Genomic DNA, 20,892 nt, shown 5'->3' with positions numbered 1-20,892 from the left:
AAAATGGTGGTCCACCAGGCCTCTCGAATGTCACAGAAGTGAATTACACAGTGCCTGAAAAGAACGTCCAAAGGAACTGAATTCTGTGTTTGAATTAACACCCTTCAATAAATCGGCCTCACACGGGCCGCACCCATCTGTATCATATATTGGTCTCGACGTTATGACAAGCAAAATTGAAAGCGCGACTCGAGGGGATGCATATTTCTCTCGGTTGCCTCTAGGAGCAACATGTCTGTTTAATTAACTCATTCATTCACAGCCATTTTCAGTGAAGCAATTCCCTTCGCTCCAGGCTGTTTTACTGGATTTTGACAGATTTTGCAAGGCCCGCAGAATATTGTGTTCTATAGCTATAACATGGAACCTACCAAAAGAAAGATTAAAGTCTCTTCTTTCATCAGGAAAAAAAGTATATTTATATCTGTTTCCATTTTGCAGCAATTAGCACTAGAATGTAGCTATGTTTCATCAATATTCACATTCCTCGAAACACTGTCAAAAAGAGCTTTTTGTAACATGGCCCTGGCTGATCTCTTATACTCTGCTGCCACCTGCTAGCCGAGAGGTGGCCAAATAAGTAACACTGAGATCTCCATTCAAAATGAATGGGCGCTGGCGGCGAATGTTGCGTGCTGGTCACAAAATCATGATTGCAATATTTCATCCATGGTACAAAAGGAATTGTAAATGTGGTTCAATGTTGATGTAAAACTCAAAATGTTTGTACTGTATTTTTGTCCTGATTGTGGCCAGCCGACGGGTGCCTGTGTCATTGGTTTAAACCAATTTATATGTGAAAGCTTCTGTGCATTTGCTGGGCTGTATTTTGCAATACATATTTAGGATCCCCACAAAACCATTATTCACTGTCTCACCTGCCTCGGCAAACTCAGTTGCCGCTTCCCACATTGCAGTCCTTCCACGGAGCCCGACGGCTCGCAGAAGCTGCTCGGCAGGCCCCAGTCGGGTGGCGGACCTTCGTGAGAGAAACAGCGGAGGTCCCCGCTTGGTCGGCAGTGAGACCAACCAGTCCCCACTCTCTCTCTCGCAAAGGTACCCCAATGGCGGCAAGGTAACGAGCCAGTGGCAAGGAGGTGGATTCCACGAGCCGGTGAAGCAGGGCACGCCTCGCTGCCAAACGGCTTCCGCGAGCTGGTGGCAAGGAGACTGACGAGCCGGGGGACCAGGGCCCGCCTCGATCCCGAACGGCTTCCGGAGGCTGGCGGCAAGGAGACGGACGAACCGGGGGACAAGGATGCCGAACGGCTCCCGCGAGCCGGCGGTAAGGAGACGGATGAGCCGGTGAAACAGGGCCCGACTCGATACCGAAAGGCTTACGCGAGCCGGCGGCGCGGGGCCCACCTCGCTGCCGAACGGCTTCCGATGTTCCCCCAGTCCAATTGTTACAGACAAATTGGCTAAGCCAACGTAGCAAAGGGAAAATATTTACCTCACCATTACCCGTTTCACCTTGTCATTGGAGACGTGGCGAACGAGCGCGCGCCCTGGAGACAATATTTATTTATTTATATCTATAGTATTATGTATATTTATTTATTTATATATTTATTGCCTCTGCTGATGGGGACCATTTTGACAAATACCGATCCGTCTTTTTTCCCCAATATCTGGGCTGATACCGATCTACGTATCAGATTGGAGCATCCCAAGAAATGTTAAGGCAGAACCCCACACACTGTGAGTGTGCATGTTTGGTCATTTTCATTTTATATTGCCTCTATCCTGCCGTGCGCCTGTTGTAATACAAATGTGCAGTGTAGTGTCATGCCGTACTGTCTGGGGCTAATGGAAAAGTGGCAATAGTGATCGAAGAGAGACACCACTCAAAAATGCTTAATGTAGGAACCAGTATGAAAACTAACACTGAAACAACTGCAACAAGTGTTGGTTTGAAGAATCTCAGGATCTTGGCTGCCTATACAGCAATTGGTTACTTTGATTTGACAGATTTCAACTATCCAAAGGAGTAACATGTATAAACAAATCCTGACAGCCCTGAACAATATTTTTAGAATCATCTTCAAGCGGCCGGGCTTAACACTTTGGTACTAGACAAAACACTGTCTAGTCTGGATACTGACTGTGGTCAATTACCTTCCTTATCCAGCCAATGTTTCCGCTGACGGTAGAGCAACAACTTGTTGTGTACATATGGCAGCAGAAACTTGACACACCAGCTCTCAACACCCAGCTTGTTCTCCACCACGACGATGGGGCTGCGGTTGTAACGTCCCTCCGGACATGGAATCACACCAATCTCATCACTGGGGAAGGAGACAATGGGTTTAAGGCTAAACAACACGGGTAAGAATCGTATGCAACAAATATTCTTCTGTACACCAATAAAAGATTAACCAAACACTTTGTATGTATGACCTTTCTTGTTTATACTTTTTTTTTTTTAATTGTTCGCGATAAATAAGGATCAAATCAAATCAAACTGGCAGACTGCTGACCAAAAACGAAGAATCTTCAGCCATGTTATTCAAGGCTCCCAATAGCCGTGTTTCCACCGCAGGACGTTCGGGTATGGGGAGGGGGTAGGGACTTTCAAAGGAACCGTCCTCTCAGCCGGCCCGCTTGTGGCTGTGTCTGCACTTCGGAGTACGACCCATTTCACAACGTCACAAGTTTCGATCAAGACGTAAACGCCGTGCGACGGTTTCTCTCGTGACGTCACCCAAGCAACGCGCGACAAAAATCACAACGAGAAAAGAGAGAAACTTAAGGTGTTTCTTCTCTGCTTTTTATTTTACTTGGTGTGGATGGATAGTTTGTGTGAGAGGAGACGGTGTCTAGATGAAGAATTTGAAAAGGCTAACTCGCAAGTCGCGAGTTTCGATCGGCACGTAATCGCCTCGTGACAGTTTCTGTGACGTCACCAAAGCACGGCACCGCAAAAATCTGAAAAACGAGGAAGGAGAAAAACTTGTGGCGGTTGCCGTTTTTTCAGCTTTTTTGAATGTACTTGGCGTGGATGAATTGTTTGAGTGAAAGGAGAGGCGTCTAGATGAAGAATTTGAAAAGGCTAACAGTAGAGTGGAACGAAAATAGGCAAAGGATTTTTAAAACATGACTGTCTTGTTTTGGCGAAGTCAAAATGAGATACTGGTTGTCTTTGAAGCAGATATAGCGAATATTGCCCGTCACCCTCAATTTTTCCATTTTATTTGCCTTTTTAAACACTTCCCCCTTGGGAATGTGTGTGTGTGTCTTAACTCTGTGTTTTCAGTTCAAAAAGGGCTCTTTAAGAGTTTCCCTCCAGCAGGGATTGGATTTCGTTTCATAACCCCCAGGAAACGCATATCACAGCTCCGACAGACCTGAAATCCTGTCTGATAAGCAGTCCCCAGACCATCTTTTATGGTCTGGTCTATCCACAGGAATTAGTCATGTGTTTTTTTGGAAACAATGCCCCTTGGAAGTTATATGGCACAACAGTGCCCTCCAGCGGTCACTATCGGTTATCCTCAAGAATCCTGCCGCTCCTAATTAATCTGAAGTCTACAAAATTCGGAGCATACACGGACTCTATGTACTTGACTGACATCAAGTGACTTTTGTTGTTTATCTTTGTACACAACCTGTATGTCTATCTCAAATGAATGATGTGTGTAATTTCTGTAGCCACCTAAGTTTAGCTTATTAGTAAGCTTAGCGGATTCAATAACCTTATAATTGCGGTAATATTTGAAATGTGTTCAGAATGATAAATGAAGCATCTGGCTTATCAATTCTGATCAAAAATTATCAAATACTATCCCAAAAGCTTGGTCTCAGTCGACGGAAGAGGCGGGACTACGGCCCGGTCCCCTGGCTACACAGTTTAAAAGCCAGCGCGCGAAGGAATCTCGCTCTCTTTTCCTGCAACTCTTCCCCTCTCCTTCGTCCTATGAACTGCTCAAGGACACTCTTTTCCTGCAACTCTTCCCCTCTCCTTCGCCCCATGAACTGCTCAAGGGCTCTCTCTTTCCTGCAACTCTTCCGCCCTCTCTCCACCTTACGTCTAGCCCCATGAACTTTTCCTGATCATCACGAGAAACGTGGTCCTTCTTCCTTTGAGCCCCGAACTTGAGCCACAACGCGCATCCCAAAGCACGCTTCAAGCAAGGACTCGCAAACACCCTGCGCATCCCCAAGGCACGCGTGTCTGTCCAGCAGTGAGCCCCCGCAGCGCCCACACAAGGACCTGCCGCGACCCCCACGCCGCGCGTGCATCACCGACCAGCAGCCAGAGACTCCCGGGCAGCATTCCAGCTGGACGTGCGCCAAACAAAGACCGGCCACGGCCTCCACGCCGCGCGTGCACCTCGACACCAACCGGAGACCTGGTGCAGCATTCCAGCATTCAACCGAGGTCTGACGCTCGAGTCTCTCTCTCTCTCTCTCCCATGCGACTGAACATTTCCCGTGTGACTGAACCAGTCCGTAAATTGCGCCTGCATTGCAATCTGACCATATACTACTAGTGCAAGGCTGTTATTCAAACATAAAAGGATTGAGAGGTCAAAACGCTTCCATCTTTATTCCCCATCTACCTTTTTTTATCTTAGTTAGTTAGGTTGCATGTTTTCTTTTTATCTTTGAGTCACATTTTTTATTCTGTTTCATTAATAGGTTAGGCTGTGACTGATATATGTGTGTTTACTAAATACATTTGTTGTCTAGAAATTCAATTTGTGCCGAATCATTTGTGTTTACTGAGTGGATTAGTAATTATTTTATGAAAGCAAAGAACTCCATGATTAACTAAAGTAGCAACTTCAGATTATGAATACTTGATAATAGGATTTTTATCGTTTATTTTGCTCCTACAAACAAGCAAAGTCAATGTGGTGCCCCAGAGGTTGCTGAGTAAATTACAACTCCCCTCAGTACCGTCTAAATTTCTCATAAGCCATTACGGCAACCCAAATAATTGCTACACAGAGATACCAATAAAATTCAGCTTCATGGTGCTTTGCACAATGTTTCAATGTTTTTGTACATGTTAGACTTATAGTAGTATATTACTTATCGTTTATCGGCACTTTCTAAATTATTGGTTTATCGTATCGGTTGAAAATAGCATTAGCGTGCATCCCTTGTTCAATTCAAATGATAACCTTTACAAGCCACACCGCTAGGTGGCAGTGCTATTTAATTTATGTCAAGGAGGGTCTCGGGAAGAAAGTTATTTTGCAGTTGTGATGAGAGTGGCGGAATAAAGTTGTCTGAATGGTGTAAGTATTGTGTTAAATGTCTTTTGTTTCCTATGTGCACTGTCACTCGGGGGTGGTTACAAAGCACGTTTGTGCAGCTGGTACTCATGATTCCATGCCCTGGTCAGTTGATATGACATGAATTTCGGGTCAGAAGTGAAAAAAAAAAAAAAAGAGATCTGAAACTAGAAAAATTCCCGCGGAAATTTTGAATGGGACTGCTGACTCTTGTAAATGAGCTGAACAGTTTAAAATTTAAACCACTGGAATCACTCAAGAAATGTGGAAGTTAACCATAATCAACATCAACTAAAAATATCTCACTGTCCCTTTAAGAAAAATGCACTTTCACGCACACACATTTGACTTTGTAAATGAGCTGAACAGTTTAACATTTAAACGACTGGAATCGCTCAAGAAATGTGGAAGTTAACCATAATCAACAGAAACTAAAAATATCTCACTGTCACTTTAAGAGCGCACACACATTTTTGACTTGGAGCCGTCACGCGCCCCACATTCCATTGAGATTGTATGAGAGACACACCCCTTGAACAAAAGCCTCTCACGACTTAACGATTCGAGATACAGATTCAAGAAATGGCTCGTTAAAACGGCAAGGGTTTGGGGAACACGAGCATGTTCTTATTTTTTTAATCGGATGAAAAATGACCAAATGAGAGCAGGTTGAAAACTTATGATTTATCAGAAATGAAGAGCGAAAGGCGCCTGAATTTAACATGGAAGAGATAGGCGAGTTCGTCCGACTTGTCCTCGCATAAAGTGAAAATAAAGGTACTAAATGACACCTTAGCCAAATAAAAGTTAGTTTGTCTGAAAGAAGACACTCGTGACTACAAAATCTGAGAATTTGATGTCTAATGAGCAAAGATTGTGGCCATGGTGACGAGATGAAGTGAAACTTTTGGAAGTACATTTATTTGTTCCCGCCACTCTAAAGTTAATTGCTCCACTCTGGCACTTGCAATACACAACAATGGGAAAAGGCTATTTGTCTGCTGTTTGCTCACTGTCTTTGAACCCGCACAGAAGGGAGAGCTTACATTCCTTAAAAAAGATTTTGACACTGAGCTAAAGATGGGAAAAATTCTTACAAAATGAGCTAAAATTCGTATCGGTCGGATAACGTATGCGTGCGCAGCGTGTCTTGGAAAAAGGTGCTTGATCTGTAATTTGTTCCCCCTTCCTCCATTCATTTCCTATGGGAGTTTTTTGGGGGTTTTTGGGGAATTGCGTCGCCATGGTAACTCGGAATTCTTAGAAAAATAATAGCGCAGCGAGTCAGATGGAGCTGCATCGTTTGATACCTCATTTGTCTCGGTGCGATCTACGGTACGGGCTGAATTTTTGCGGAAAAATCGTGGAAGATGAAATAATAATAGTAATACTAGAAAAATTCCCGCGGAAATTTTGAATGGGACTGCTGACTCTTGTAAATGAGCTGAACAGTTTAAAATTTAAATGACTGGAATCGCTCAAGAAATGTAGAAGTTAACCATAATCAACATCAACTAAAAGTATCTCACTGTCCCTGAAAATGTATTTTAAAAAATGTAAATGAGCTGAAGAGTTTAAAATTTAAACGACAAAAATCGGTCAAGAAATGTGGAAGTTAACCATAATATACAGAAACTAAAAATATCTCACTGTCACTTTAAGAGCGCACACACATTTTTGACTTGGAGCCGTCACGCGCCCCACATTGCATTGAGATTGTATGAGAGACGCAGCCCTTGAACAAAAGCCTCTCACGACTTAACGGTTGAAGATACAGATTCAAGAAATGGCTCGTTAGAACGGCAAGAATTTGGGGAACACGAGCATGTTCTCATTTTCTTAAACGGATAAAAAATGACCAAATGAGAGCAGGTTGAAAACTTATGATTTATCAGAAATGGAGAGAGCAAGGCGCCTGAAATTAACATGTAAAAGACAGGCGAAGTAGTCCGACTTCTCTTGCTTAAGGTGAAAATAAAGGTACTAAATGACACCTTAGCCAAATAAAAGTTAGTTTGTCTGAAAGAAGACACTCGTGACTACAAAATGTGAGAATTTGACGTCTAGTGACAAAAGATTGTTGCCATGGTGACGAGTTGAAGTGACGTCACGCACCCACATTGCATTGAGATTGAATGAGAGAAGCACCCCTTCAACAAAAGCCTCTCGCGACTTAACGGTTGAAGATACAGATTCAAGAAAGGGCTCGTTAGAACGGCAAGGGTTTGGGGAACACGAGCATGTTCTCATTTTCTTAATCGGATAAAAAATGACCAAATGAGAGCAGGTTGAAAACTTATGATTTATCAGAAATGGAGAGAGGAAGGCGCCTGAAATTAACATGGCAGAGATAGGCGAGTTGGTCCGACTTGTCCGAGCTTAAAGGGAAAATAAAGGTACTAAATGACACCTTAGCCAAATAAAAGTTAGTTTGTCTGAAAGAAGACACTCGTGACTACAAAATGTGAGAATTTGACGTCTAGTGACAAAAGATTGTTGCCATGGTGACGAGTTGAAGTGAAATTTTTTCAAATACATTATTTGGTTCCCGGCACTGGATGGCTAATTAGCCAACAGAGTGTGTGAGAAAGCTAATTCAGCCACTGTCTTTGAACCCGAACAGGGGGGGGGGCTTTCATTCCTTAAAAAAGATTTCGACACTGAGCTAAAGATGGGAAAAATTCCTACAAAATGAGCTAAAATTCGTATCGGTCGGATAACGTATGCGCGCGCAGCGTGTCTTGGAAAAAGGTGCTTGAAGTGTGATTTTTTCCCCATTCATTCCCAATGGGGAGTTAATTTGGGAGTTTTTTGGGAATAGCGTCGCCATGGTAACTGGGAATTCTTAGAAAAATAATAGCGCAGCGAGTCAGATCGAGCCGCATCGTTTGATACCTCATTTGTGCCGGTGCGATGTACGGTACGGGCCGCATTTTAGCGGAAAAATCGTGGAATAATATATAATAATAATAACAACAAAAATAAACCACTGTCCTAGGTAGAATAACAATATGTGCCTGCTTGCTTCGCAAAGCAGTCCCATAACTAGAAAAATTCCCGCGGAAATTTTGAATGGGACTGCTGACTCTTTGGTAATGAGCTGAACAGTTTAAAATTTAAACCACTGGAATCGGTCAAGAAATGTGGAATTGCTGTCTCTTGCAAGGTGGAAACACGCATGTATGTAGTACTTGTAGACATAGTAGTAGTAGTATAGTAGTAAGTAGTAAGCAAGTACAAACAGAAGTAGTAGGATTAGTAGTACTTGTAGTAATTTTAGTAGTAGTCAATTGGCTAAGATGGCCGCCGACCCGGGTGGGCGAGGGGGAGAGAGTCCTTGCCGTACCTAATTAATTAGCCAAGATGGCCGCCGCCCTGGGTGGGCAGAAAGGCGGTAATCCAGGGTGTACCTAATTAATTGGCTAAAATGGCCGCCGCCCTGGGCGACTGGAGTGGCGAGAATCCTGGGCGTACCTAATAAATTGGCCAAGATGGCCGCCGACCCGGGTGGGCAAGGGGGAGAGAGTCCTTGCCGTACCTAATTAATTGGCCAAGATGGCCGCCGCCCTGGGTGGGCAGAGTGGGGATTAATTAGGTACACACCTAATTAATTGGCTAAAATGGCCGCCGCCCTGGGCGAGCGGAGTGGTGGGAATCCTGGGCGTACCTAATAAATTGGCCAAGATGGCCGCCGCCCTGAGCGAGCGTAGTGGCAAGAATCCTGGGTGTACCTAATTAATTGGCCAAGATGGCCGCCGCCCTGGGCGAGCGTAGTGGCGAGAATCCTGGGTGTACCTATTTAATTGGCCAAGATGGCCGCCGCCCTGGGCGAGCGGAGTGGCAAGAATCCTGGGCGTACCTAATCAATTGGCCAAGATGGCCTCCGCCCTGGGTGGGCGGAGGGGAGCGAATCCTTTGTGTACCTAATTAATTGGCCAAGATGGCCGCCCCCCTGGGTGGGCAGAGTGGCGATAATCCAGGGTGTACCTAATCAATTGCCAATCCATTACATTTAATAGAAAAAATAATAATAATAATAATGTGGTTTTTTTGAAAATGTATTTTAAAAAATGGAAATGAGCTGAACAGTTTAAAATTCAAACGATTGAAATCGGTCAAGAAATGTGGAAGTTAGGCATAATCACCATAAAGTAAAAGTATCTTACTGTCCCTTTAAGAAACATGCACATTGACGCACACGCTTTGGACTAACACGTTGGAGAGACGTCACGCACCAAGCCTCTCACGACTTAACGGTTCAGGATGCTTAAGGTGAAACTAAAGGTACTAAATGACACCTTAGCCAAATAAAAGTTAGTTTGTCTGAAAGAAGACACTCGTGACTACAAAATGTGAGAATTTGATGTCTAGTGAGCAAAGATTGTGGCCATGGTGACGAGTTGAAGTGACGTCACGCACCCACATTGCATTGAGATTGAATGAGAGACGCACACCTCAAAGAAGAGCCTCCCACGACTTAACTCTTCAAGATACAGATTCAAGAAATGGCTCGTTAGAACGGCAAGGGTTTGGGGAACACGAGCATGTTCTCATTTTTTTAATCGGATGAAAAATGACCAAATGAGAGCAGGTTGAAAACTTATGATTTATCAGAAATGGAGAGAGGAAGGCACCTGAAATTAACATGTAAAAGACAGGCGAATTAGTCCGACTTCTCTTGCTTAAGGTGAAAATAAAGGTACTAAATGACACCTTAGCCAAATAAAAGTTAGTTTGTCTGAAAGAAGACACTCGTGACTACAAAATGTGAGAATTTGATGTCTAGTGAGCAAAGATTGTGGCCATGGTGACGAGTTGAAGTGAAGTCACGCACCCACATTGCATTGAGATTGAATGAGAGACGCACACCTCAAAGAAGAGCCTCTCACGACTTAACGGTTGAAGATACAGATTCAAGAAATGGCTCGTTAGAACGGCAAGGGTTTGGGGAACACGAGCATGTTCTCATTTTCTTAATCGGATAAAAAATGACCAAATGAGAGCAGGTTGAAAACTTATGATTTATCAGAAATGGAGAGAGGAAGGCGCCTGAAATTAACATGGCAGAGATAGGCGAGTTGGTCCGACTTGTCCGAGCTTAAAGGGAAAATAAAGGTACTAAATGACACCTTAGCCAAATAAAAGTTAGTTTGTCTGAAAGAAGACACTCGTGACTACAAAATGTAAGAATTTGACGTCTAGTGACAAAAGATTGTGGCCATGGTGATGAGTTGAAGTGAAATTTTTTCAAATACATTATTTGGTTCCCAGCACTGGATGGCTAATTAGCCAACAGAGTGTGTGAGAAAGCTAATTCAGCCACTGTCTTTGAACCCGCACAGGGGGGGGGGGGGGGAGCTTTCATTCCTTAAAAAAGATTTCGACACTGAGCTAAAGATGGGAAAAATTCCTACAAAATGAGCTAAAATTCGTATCGGTCGGATAACGTATGCGCGCGCAGTGTGTCTTAGAAAAAGGTCCTTGATGTGTGATTTTGTTTTCCCTTTTCCCATTCATTCCCAATGGGAAGTTAATTTGGGAGTTTATTTTGGGACTGGCGTCGCCATGGTAACTGGGAATTCTTAGAAAAATAGTAGCCCAGCGAGTCAGATCGAGACGCATCGTTTGATACCTCATTTGTCCCGGTGCGATCTACGGTACGGGTGGCATTCTTGCGGAAAAATCGTGGAAGATGATATAATAATAATAACACCAATAATAAACCCATTTCCGAGGTAGAATACTAATATGTGCCTGCTTGCTTTGCAAGCAGTCCCATAATAATAAACCACTGTCCTAGGTAGGATAACAATATGTGCCTGCTTGCTCCGCAAGCAGTCCCATAATAAATCACTGTCCTAGGTAGGATAACAATATGTGCCTGCTTGCTCCGCAAGCAGTCCCATAATAATAATAACGACAATAATAAACCACTGTCCTAGCTAGAATAACAATATGTGGCTGCTTGCGAAGTCCCATAATAATAAGAAGCCCATTTTTCTAGGAATAGTAATATGTGCTGCTTGCTACGGTCAGCAGTCCCATAATAAACCCATTTTTGTAGGATAGTAATATGTGCTGCTTGCTATGCTCAGCAGTCCCATAATGATGAAAAATACAACTGAAAGAAATAATAATTATACATGGAAGCAAAAAGTGAAAATAATGTATTAAAAAGAATGAACGAAGTGAATTAAAAAAAAATCTTTCACCCGAAAAAATGGTTCATACACTTATTTTTTTTAAATACATTTTTATATTTTGGCGAAATTCAAGAACACAACAATTTTCAGTTTCAAGATTTATTTTTTCAAGTGCAAAACCTTTGACCATTGAATGGGAAAAGTACTGACACTCTCTACTTGAGTTAAAGTACAATTACTTGTGTAAAAAAACAACTTTGGTAAAAGTACTCCCTCAAATAATTACTCAAGTAAAAGTAAATAAAAAAGTACAGGCTCTGAAATTTATATGACTAGTATAAGTAATAAGTATGTTTACTAGATGTTTCCTCCTACGTCAATTTGAAAGATATTAGCTAATGGAGCAAAAATGGGTATACATCTGCCAGTTGACTCTCTGACTTGCCCTGCCTCGAGTCGACAGTGTTGAGTATCACTCACTCACAATGGCCTTTTCAGCCGAATTAAAGCTCATTTACGGTGTGTTTACCCAGGTTTTCTTCTTCTAAGTAAGTAAATTATATTTATATAGCACCTTTCACAGACAAAAAGTTGTGTGTGCTTCACAGGTAAAATTGATCACTCAGATAAAAAAAAAAAATTCAAGCAGTCAAACAAAATAAAGGTAAAAAAGACAGCACATGATCAGGAGAAATCAGAAAGCTTGGAAAAATAAATGTTTTAAGTCGGCTCTTAAAAGCATCAACAGGATCAAGCAAACGCATAGACAGTGGGCGGTCATTCCAGAGCTTCGGAGCCTGGAATGAACGAGGAATGATCCGATAGTAGTAGATGTAGTCTAAGAAGAGAAAACCTGGCACCCTTGAACAAAAATTAACTGTGTTCAAAATGGTTCATTGGCCCCAGATTGAGTTTGTTTCACAGACATACACTTCGTGTTAATTTTATCCGGCAATTTTAAATGTAGTCTCAGTTTTAGTCCAGTTTCAATCACGTGTGTTAGTTTTTATCATCGTTAGTCAACCTCATCCCGTTTTTATTTAGGACATTTTTAGTCCATTATAAATCTAGCATTTTAGTCTTAAATGGTTAGTTTCACCAAAATGCTCTGTTTTGAAACAAAATACGGAGAAATCAAGCTTGATCAATCAAAACTGGAATTGTTTTTGAATAAATGAAACCTTAAAATAAATGTTTGTTGGGTTTATTAGAATAAAATCGATTAAAATCTTAATTGTCCTGAATGATTTCAAAAATCGAGATTTAATTTTTGGGCCATATCGCCCAGCCCTAATTACAGTATATCAACAAGTGGCTACTATGGCTCCATGCTATGAGCTGTAAATTAGCCAGCATTAGTTAGCGGTCGGATTAACAGTATTGTTGGAACGTTATAGCCGTTGGATTAATGTTACCTTATAACTATAATTTACTTCTTTCTTTTTTTGTTTACCTTTCACCGTGAATTCACCTCCTGTCTTTCCCATGTGTTTGTTTAATAGCTTAGCTTGACATGACGGGAGAGACACACGCAGAAATAAACACACAAAGATGGAACACAGAAAGAGAAAGGGTGGCGCCAAAAAGGCTAGATGCAGCCAAACTTGAATGTTTTTTTTTAAATTGTCACAGAGTCCTGAAGCGTGTGCTCCTGGCAGAGATGACACGGGTAAGCTAGTGCAATGTCAAGAGTAAGACACCATATATAGCACATTAGCACAACACAAATCAGACACTTTGATAATGTGCAAACCATTATCCAATGTTCGCCTGATCTTCTTTCCACGATTGTATTTGTCAGCAAGTTACATTAAGATGTAATGTAATGTAACTATTATTAGTAATTTAATAAAATAAGAAAACAAACACACAGACCTCAGCCAGGGTAAGACTGGCCAGGAGTTTGAGGAAGAAGAGAAAAAATACTAGGGTGGACCTGTAGAAAAGATTGGTTTTGAAATGTGACAAACAGCCATTTTTTGTTTGATTTTATAAAATCACTACCCTTGCTAATAGTATTGAAAACCCATATTAGCTCACAACACTTATAAGGAAGTAAAAGTTTGATTGCAGACTTGCAGTTAAATTGTATGAGCGCTTATTTAAAAAAAATTGTCTCATACCCTGTCTTACTGTGCCTTTACCTGCATTATATTTTATATTTATGGCGGTTGAGAGTTTGTGGGGGGAAAAATCAAGTGTAAGTGTTCATATCTTATGTATATATTCATATTCCTTGAAGTTAATGTAAAATTCTAGTTTTTATTTTATTTTATCAAATACACTATAAATATCGACGTTGGGTGGAATGCTAAACTATTTTAGATTGATACACTAATATGCCAAAAAATGATACATCTTCTTCATTAAAATGATGTAAACTAAAGTGGGCCGGTCTAAGCCCTGTAACTGCAGGGCTGAAAATGAGTCTCAGTCCGGCCCTGGGCACAATTATCAATCTGGCTATAACCAGGTAACAGAAAACCCTTTCTGTGTAGCGAAACGAGCCCGGAACCACGCAGAGTGCGTGAGTCGGTCCGACGGTTGACCAATCACATCCATTCACGGCAAAATAGCGCTACCTAGAAAGTTGCCGGTCATGGCAAAATATCCACTGCCATGTATAAACATTAGTGGTGACATATCTCTAGTTCTGCTATGATTGAGTAGTACCGTATAACCTCTGACGGCATCGGAGATTATATAGCAAATTGCTATTTCAAATGACATTGTAATAAAAACGGCAGTGTTAAATGTAAGCTAACATGTCAGAGCAACAGCGATACGTAATAAATGGACGATCGCACCCTTCTATACAAAACACGTCATTCCTATGCTTGCTTTTACATGGTTAAACAGACTAGAACAGAGGACCCAAGAAACGGAAAAAGAACAGTAAACTTTGCTTGATGCGCTCACATTCCAGGCCCACACAACCCGCTGGTCAATAGCGACGACACAGTCCTTGACTAGAAAAACGCCATTTTGGTCAGTACATAACATAGATAGTCACACTTACATATTAGGGTTCTTCTTAAATGCATTCGTAATGTCTTTAACTACTCTTCGGACCAATACATCCACCTCTGACTGAGGCTCCGCCATTTTAGGTCACCAAATGACGTTGAATGGATCCAGTGTTTCCGGGTCAAATTACACCCATACTATGGAGCAAAAGTAACTTGTACCTGTAATAAAAAAAATTGTAGTTGTAGTAAAAAAAAATTGTACCTATAGAAAAAAGGATAGAATTGTATTTGTAGAAGTCGTGATTTGTACCTGTAAAAGAAAATTGTGCCTGTAAAAAAAATTGTTGTACCTGTACAAATTTTTTTTTAACTGGACAAAAAAAAATTACCTGTAGAAAAAAGTGTAAATTTGTATCTGTAAAAGTCGTGATTTGTACCTGTAGAAATGACAACTTGTAGTCAAAGAAGTCACCACTAGGAGTCACAAGTGTTTTTTCTGCTGCTCTCCAGTCACGTGATTTTTGCACCAAATTTCTCGCAACAGATGGTGCAAAACTGATTCGTACTTCTAGAGCTCCGCGATTTTTACTCGTAGAGAAGAGGGCGGACTCTGGAGGATTTGGGCGGTCTTAAGATCAACCTCATTGGTTCAGCGAACGACAGTGGGTTGATCTCAAATGACGCCACGTTTTTATCAATATGCACAAGTCCGAAATTCCAAACAAACAGAGTAGCCACACCAGTTTACACGTCGTTTTGGAAGAAGAGGACGTCCCAGGCGTGAAAATTTCAACATGGTTCAATATACAAACACCGTGTGGAACAGCTTAAACGTTGGTTGACATGCAGAGCACTCAAAGTGGGCAGAAAGAAAGAAGTTTTAGTATGAAGGTAAGATTTATTGTACGATCATAGCTCGTAACCCGGTGCTAGCTAGCTCATCTCATGTTGTAAATTGTCACGAAAACTGAACACATTGAAGTCACGATTTTCATTTAAAGATTTGAAGCCTACCTTTGGACTGAGACTTTCTGTCCTGAATGTATTTCCTTTTACCTGGACCATTTATAATGTCATAGCTGAGACAGTGTAAACATACGATCAATAGCTTGTTCCTGCACTTTTTTAATGTCTTCAAAAACTACCTGTATACTTGAACTGAGATATATTAAGCTTGACATCCTTTCATTTGATTTGAGTTCATGATGACATATTTGCCGTTTTTATTTCAAAATCCTATACTGTACATACAGTATCCCATGTGTTGTTAAAACAAGTTTTGCAGTGAAATTCAAAAGATCATTCTTAACACTTGTAAACATACACATTGGCAAATAAAAATAATGCAAAGGGGTCGAGGTCTTTTTGGTGCATTCACAATTCACGTATATTCATGTATAAAGATAGTATGGAGGTAAATCTGGTACAAAAGTAACAAATAACAAACAAGTAAAAAATCAATAACAAAAAACCTCATACACTCCTGCTTAGTGCTGAAGGTATTATTTGATTACTATATTAAGTGTAATCTTTGCGTGTTCAAAAATAATTGAAAAATGAGATCTGATGAAGAAGCTTCTTTTGCAAAAGATTTATTTTAGGAGCTCCTAAAAGACACAAGACATGCTTACATTCAAAGGTGATGTTAAGCCTCGAGTGTGTCCATATGAAAAACACACAGTCGCTTTATAGATGAAAAAAGCATACTCCTCCTCTGAGGCTGGACAAAGGGTTAGCAATTATAATAGACAGACAAGTGATTTATTGACATGTTTACTCCAGTTTCGTCCAAAGCCGGAAATATATGACTAGACAGGTATGCGACCTAGACTCCCTCAGACCCACAGTGTTATCAACTTGAGAACATGCCTCCCATGTGCATTCCTATCTCACCAGCTGGAAGGGAGTGAAAAGTGTTATTCATTACACTACAGTTATATGTCCAATATATTTCACACAAACATTATCACAGTTATATGGCATCTATATACTATAAGTAGATTCATAAACAGTAAAAATATGCATAGAAAATGTTAAATGTCTTCAGTCCCTCAATGAACAAAATATATTTGTTCAAAATAAGACATTAAATCCCTTAGAAATAGTCTAGAGAAAAATTCCAGCCGGATCTTCATCCGATGTCGCCACCGCGGTCATAGCTTTAGAAGTTACAGATTCTACCATCATATAAGACGACTTGTTTTGTACATCTTGCTTTTCAATGGCTGTGGCAATAAGCCGCGTGCACAACGATCTTAAACCAGGAATACAGCAACAACCGCAAGTTGTCAAAAGCTGAAACCAAATTTTTATATCTTCCAAAAGCATCCATCCAGTTATCCAAATTGACGTATCGATACCGGACTGCTCTTTCATTTTTTTTAAGTGTTTGAAGTCCCTCAATGGCATTGGTTAAACTTCCATCCGGTGCAGTGTAATTAGGAATAAAAGTACAACATTGTTCTGCGAACATTGAACAAACACCACCCCTTTCTGCAAGTAACATATCAAGGGCTATATGATTCTGATTTAATCATTTTAGGTTGTTCTGTCTTACTCATAGTTTTATCAATGCAAATTTAAATTGGAAAATAGGGATCAGTTCCAGAGAACCATGCCCACAGCATTAGGCCATAACAAAAGGTGTTATTTATGGTTACATTAGGTGGCCGGATATTACCTTCAGGAAGAACAAAAGTTAATTCGAATTGATGTCCCATTCTTCTCAATGTTACTCTCTTGCTAAAAAAAAAAAACTGCCTCACCACTGGACGGCCAGTATCGGCCACTTTGGGTGGTAATGAAGGTGCTCCAGTCCAGTCGTAAAACACTACCTGTCAAATACCACCAGTACTTGAGCCAAAGGCCCCCTTCGTCGGCCCCCCACTACTAAATCCCTTCAAAGATTTAATGGGGAGTTTGACAGATGTGTTTGTGTTAGGAGCAACGGTCAGGACAATTGAGTTATTATACGCCCAGTTCATTATCCATTGGAATTTGGGTAGAAATAACATTTCTTTTATCACGATGTGTTGTATTCAAACTCACGTCAAGGGGTTTCATGAAAAACCAAAATGGCACAACAATTAACAAGAGAAAAACCGTCACAATGCAGCAATTAGTAGCAGAGTTCTTCATCGAAGCCATCTTGAGAAGAAGTTCTTTTGTCAAAGGAGAAGGATGTTTGTCAGTCGTTAGTTGATTTTTTTTTTTTTTTTTTCTTGAGGCGTTGTAAGCCTTTTTCCGAACCCTGGCTCACTGCCAGAGATCGCAGGAAAGGTCACGGGACTTCATTCCCAGTGTGACTCTATCCTTGTGAATTGATGAAAAGGGGCATGTGACTCAAATCACCATTGAGTGATTTCTCCTTCAAACAGCAGATTGACACTTGGTCAGCTTTGCCCATGGAAAAGGCACTACAATGAATCTCCTTCCAGGACCTCCTACGCTGCAGCTTCCCTCCTTGGACAGCTTGTCAGGTAGACACTGGAAACAGCGTGGTGGGGCTCGGTGAGATGGCTCCAACTGGTGTGGGCGTAGATCATCAGATGGTTGCCCTTGGTGGCATTGTTGAACCAGAAACAGCCGGCCTTGTAGATGAGAGATGATACCAAGTATCTCCTTTCCGATACAAGCGCACCGCACAGGATGTACGCTCCTTGACCTTAAATGGACCTAGCCAACGAGGACAAGACCATTTCCATTTAGTTACTTTCAACCACACATATTCACAATCATTTATTTTTGAAGGAACATCTGGTTGGTTATCTGTTAGCTTAGAGAATGTAGACACTATCTCTTTAATTACCGGGGGCCTCTCAACGTGTGACTCCCCAGCGGAACATTGGGGGCGGGAAACAGCCTGTTTTTATGACCCTCAAAAGGAGTCCAACCTTTTTATATCTTATGAAGTTTTTGTTTTTTCAAATGGGTTCGTCTAATCCAATATTCCTAAGAAGCCCTTATAATAGTAGATAATGATTAATCAAATATTTTACCATGATATTTACTGTTGTAGATTTAGCATAAATGTACTTTTTATCATACATCAAATTTCTGTATTTTTTACGCTGTTTTTTATTATAGCAGTGTAAATCATTTAAAAACAACATCATCTTAACTCAGAACTATTCATGTCCGGCCGGGCCATAAACAGTCTGAGAAGAGATTTATATATATTTATACCTTTAATAAACACTGCAGTCCTACAGTTCATTTTTACAACTTGTCTCATAAAATAATGTCCACCAGGTGTCCCAATGTTCCTTCCACACCTAAATGTCAAATTCCATAGGCTCTAGAAATTATACTTTTCAATTGTTTCTGAAATTGAATATACTTACCGTATTTCTGCTATTCGGGTTGTCTTTTGTCATCTTTGTAGAACTTACTTCCCTCCAAGTCAAATCCTCTCCATTCTCCATCTGTGAATTAATTCACTCACATACTATAGAAGTATCACCTCATTCAGACTAACTTATAGTCCTATATTGATTTGATTTAACATGAACTGTTTGTGTGCATACCTTCCTTCGTGACACACACAGACAGACCAGTAACTGACTCCCTCATCTGATAAAGATCAATTTTGATCATTTCAGACCTGAATGTGAAAACTGCAGCCGCTTACAAATTGCTGCTTCAAAAAGGGAAAAAAAACTGACACCTTGTGTCCTGTTGATAATAAAAACCAAATTGGGGCAATTTGGCCAACACCAAGACTACAGGAGCAGATCCTGCTTAGTCTTGCAACAACTCCTAAAAACAAAACCCTTGGAGGCGCAAATTTGAATTCTGTCCAGGCAACACAGGGTGAGGAAAAAACAAACTAACTGTAAAATAAGATAAAATATCAAAATACCTACTTCAAATAAACCAAAAAGTAATCTTAAAATGCTAATTATCCTCCCCTCTTCTACAGAGTAGCGGGGCTTGTAAAACACAGTAGGCAACTTTGCAGATCATGACCCAATTAAAAATCAGTGCTGCGACCTTAATCAAAAATTTAAAAATTTTAACCAGCAATTTTGCCGTAAGTGTTCCACATCTGAGTCCAATCCAGAAGCTAAAATTTAAAAGGAAAATGGGCAAAAATTAGAAGACCAAATTCAACAAGCATCAAACAACGGAAAATATAGTATTAAAGATTAGAATACATTTTATACTACCCTAATTCACATAAGCCGTTCTCAATTTCCGAAACTGCGTTGCTATAGATCACATCTCCTTTTCCGACACAGTACAGAGTGCAAACTGTACTCAAAACAGACCAAAATATGACTCAAAGGCCGATCTCAGATGACTCGAACTTTGAGTCCACACTGGAGTTCATATTCCTTCCTGTCCTTGTTGATAGCAGTTTATGCAGGGCAAAGTTCAAAGCAGGCCTTAGCTGTCACTGGAGACCCCTGACAGTTTCATCAGGACGGCTGTGATGAGAGTTTGAGATGTCTGCTCAAAGAGTTGATGGACATTTTGCTCAGATAATTCATAAGAGTCATTGAACAGTCTCATGGCGAGCGGATTTGCAGTATACCATCCTTTTCGCAGTCCGTGTGATCACTTCCCCCCCCCCCCCGAAAGTGACCATTGTTCAGTTCGCCGTCCACTCTGTGCTCAACAGCCAGGTTATTCCAGCACGTTGGAGACACCCAAGAACAACACCTCTCGTCAAAGATTGAACCTGCCTGAAACACTTATACACTCGGAACAGACAGAGGGAGATGAGATCACAGCAAGAGATTTATATGCTTGTTATAATTAAAAAAATAATAATTTTCTCAAAAAATATGTATTTTGTAGTTTCATCTAAATATGTTCACTACACTATAGCAAGTAGTATTACTATATTTACGCATATGTCTACCATAGACTCCTTCTTCATTACATGTTACTTTAAATTATGCCTCCACATGGAGGGAAGTCTCAAATTCCAGGACTTCTCAGACTTCTAGAATGGGACTCAGATAAGGACAAAGGTTAAATAATTTTTACACCTACGAATAAGTTATCAGAGATGCAGGGGAAATCAAAAAATGAAAAGTCTATTTCAATCAAAATTTGGTTTTATTACTTATTCAACTATATTAAAATTTGGTTTTATTACTCATTCAACTATAAAAACACAGACCAGATTTTTATTTTTTTTTAATAATAATAATAATAATATGGATAGTGGCCTGTAGTTATCATCTAGACCTCTTTATCTTTCCGCATTCTTCTCTTACCTAGAAAAAAGAAAAGCTCCCATTACAGGACACATTGCCCTCTGACTCCTATTTTCCACACAAATCCCCCTCCTCTCTTCCAAGACACAGGGAAGGAGCAGAAAAAAGGGGAGGGAAAATCACATTCAAAACCTATTTTTTTCCTACATTCCTATACGAAAAACAAACGCCATTATCACACCAGTCTTTTCTACTCAAAAACAACACCAAACATACAGTTAAAGATTTTAAAGAAAAACAAATGAAACATCCATCCACACATTTCTTATTCCCAATTACAGATTCAGTTAACTTCCAAACCACCCGGATA

At 40.7% G+C, this 20,892-nt stretch overlaps 1 protein-coding gene across 3 annotated transcripts in view; it reads right to left on the bottom strand.

The window, feature by feature from the left end:
- ptar1 (protein prenyltransferase alpha subunit repeat containing 1) overlaps positions 1-14,534 on the bottom strand; it is a 96,098-nt gene extending 81,564 nt beyond the window's left edge. For all 3 annotated transcript variants that reach the window (XR_013293335.1, XM_077560308.1, XM_077560309.1), the window contains exons 1-2: positions 14,406-14,534; positions 2,119-2,288 (exon numbers count right to left, since the gene is read on the bottom strand). Coding sequence is in view for 2 of the 3 variants with exons in the window: in XM_077560308.1 (XP_077416434.1) it covers positions 2,119-2,288; positions 14,406-14,491 (256 nt within the window). In the remaining variant the exon portion in view is untranslated. The remainder of the gene's footprint in view (positions 1-2,118; positions 2,289-14,405) is intronic.
- Between the last annotated feature and the right edge of the window lie 6,358 nt (positions 14,535-20,892).

This window comes from Vanacampus margaritifer, chromosome 3 (genome assembly GCF_051991255.1).
Source record: "Vanacampus margaritifer isolate UIUO_Vmar chromosome 3, RoL_Vmar_1.0, whole genome shotgun sequence".
NCBI classification, from domain to species: Eukaryota; Metazoa; Chordata; class Actinopteri; order Syngnathiformes; family Syngnathidae; genus Vanacampus; species Vanacampus margaritifer.
The sequence above is the reverse complement of the archived record's forward strand: the minus strand, read 5'-3'. Positions and strand labels throughout refer to the sequence as shown.